General features: G+C 49.9%; 1 protein-coding gene across 1 annotated transcript in view; it reads left to right on the plus strand.

Moving 5' to 3' along the window:
- The first annotated feature begins 307 nt into the window (after positions 1-307).
- The window catches only part of LOC102676327, a 19571-nt gene continuing 17553 nt past the window's right edge, over positions 308-2325 (plus strand). The window contains exon 1 of the mRNA XM_006615540.2: positions 308-1272. Within this exon, the coding sequence (XP_006615603.1) occupies positions 372-1272 (901 nt within the window). The 5' untranslated portion in view covers positions 308-371. The remainder of the gene's footprint in view (positions 1273-2325) is intronic.

The raw sequence follows: 2325 nt of genomic DNA on the forward strand, positions 1-2325 counted from the left end.
CCGTGAAATGTGTAACGCCGATTCTGAAAGATCGTGAAAATTATCTTTGTTGTTTGTTCGTAATCCGTTGTTTTGGAAAGAAGGGAATCGGTGGGAAGGGCTCGTTCGTAGACATTTCTGTGCGATGAAATTTTTGTACGATAAATATCTCGTGAAACGGTAGAAATATACATCCGCGATACGTAGAGGATCGACTTCGTATACTCGAACCATTCGCGAGAAACAGAGTTTGGGAAACGATTAAAAGTTGCTACGTAGAGTTCTGAGTGAGTTCCCGGGAAGAAGAAACGAGAAGGCGCGCACATCGAGGGTGATCGAATTCGGCAAAGGGGGGAGGCAGGGAGGGTGGAAAAGCCAAGGGAGGCCGTGATATGTTTCCTTCGTCAGCGGCGATGCTGAAGAATCTGCAACAAAGTGCAATGACCTCGCCCTTTTTAATGGAGAACTTGCTCCAGAGCAAGGCGGCGCCCGGCGCCGATCTCACCAGCCTGACCTTGAACTGGGCGGCCAGCCTGGTAGCGAGACAACGGGAGCGCGAATGCGAGGCGAACTCGAGGCATTCGAGGGAGAAATTGTCTCCCTCGAGCGCGAGCCAGGGAGATCAGCTGGATCAACGATCCACCTCGGGCGCACGTGGCACGGACAGAGGGAACCCGATGATCGAGTGCGGCGTGAGGGAGCAGCATCAGCAGAGAGGATCGTCGGGGAGGATGGTCGATCGGCAAAACGATCGGATGCACGTCATCCGGGAGAAGGAGGGGATGGAGAGGGGCCAGATCGCGTACGTGGACGTGGACAACGAGAGAATCGACGGCCACGTAATCGTGGATCGGCTGTGCGCGATGGAGAGGCTCTGCAACGAGAGAATCGAGAACCGATCGAGCTCCGCCGTTGACTCGTGCAACTCGAACGTGGACGAGGATCAGATCGGTATCGAGATGGACGGTGGCCTCCAAGCCGAGAGGGAAAAGGACGATGGCGGGATCCTAGGTGGCGAACGCGTGACGGCGTTGCAGGCGGACAGGCGGTACGACCTTGGATGCAGAAACGTCATGCACACGTCCGACGAGATGACGATTCAAGGGGAGAGAGAGGTGGCGGTCGAGCGTGTGGTCGACAGGATAGGCGAGAGAACGACCACCGCCTGTTCCTGCGGGGACGAGCAGTGCTTAGGACCCGCATGCAGGACCATCCAGGAGAAGGAGAAGCCGCAGCTCAAGTTCAGCGTCAACGCTATACTCGGCGGCAATCATGACAGGCGACCGCATTCGGGTAATTGTTCTAACTCGAGGCTAGTGGCTCCTGTTCTAGGTTTTAAGGTTTCTAGTTTTCGTTCGCCTTCTGATCATCAACGTCAACGCGATTCTAGTAATTCCGTCGAAAATAATAATAAATCTTTCGTGGGTAAATGTTTAGAGGAACATTTAGAGGGATTTCGTTTTAACGTATCTGATGCGATTCGTTCTTTGGAGTATCGTCGATTATTACTCGACCATTATTGTCGTTCGAATCTCAATTTTCGTTCGCGTTTCTTTGACGATCTCTGATTAAATTTTGCAAAGTTATTAAGTTAAGTTTCATTAATAAGATTAAGTTTTAAGGGGATAGATTTCGGATTGATCGAGAAAGTGTCGGAAGAATCTTAGCGTCGTCCCTAAGCGTGTTGAAACAAAGCTCACCACAAATCAGTGTCGCCGGCAGATTTCTGTCGTCGGTCCCTAAATCTCATCCGCACACCCTCAAGACGAGACGCAGCGTGCGTGCAGGGTGGAGCAGGACGTCAGCTGGTCCGCCACTTACCTTCACCCCAATATTAAGCCCTTACGATTGGTGCCTATAATATTAGACAAGCGGCAGGATCAAATGATGTATTACCGTGCCTCTTATCGCGTTTCCTTATTCACAGTAATTCCGGCGACGTCGTCTCGAAATTGGCCGATCTATTACCGAATGGTGACGCAATCGTACCGTGAAAACGTCACTATATACATTTGGGTGTGAATACATTTCTTCGAAGCGAAACTCTGAAGAATTACGTTCGACGAGGGTATTCTTTCTTTCATGATGATATTCTCTCTCTCTTTCGATCATCGGGTGGAAACAATTCGAAATTCGTTTTTTCACGAAAAAAAAAAAAAGAAAAAAAAGAAAGAAAGAAAAGAAAGGGAACGAAAAAAAACGAGAAAACACGACACGGTGGTATTTCGAACCACTTCAGTGTACATCAACCGTACGATCTCTTGCATCTCTCCCCCGTCGTTCTTTTTTCCCTCCCTCCCTCCCTGCATCCTTCCCTACCACTAACGAGTGATTGACACGAGTCGA

This window comes from Apis dorsata, unplaced genomic scaffold, assembly GCF_000469605.1.
Source record: "Apis dorsata unplaced genomic scaffold, Apis dorsata 1.3 scaffold_227, whole genome shotgun sequence".
In the NCBI taxonomy this organism is placed as follows: domain Eukaryota; kingdom Metazoa; phylum Arthropoda; class Insecta; order Hymenoptera; family Apidae; genus Apis; species Apis dorsata.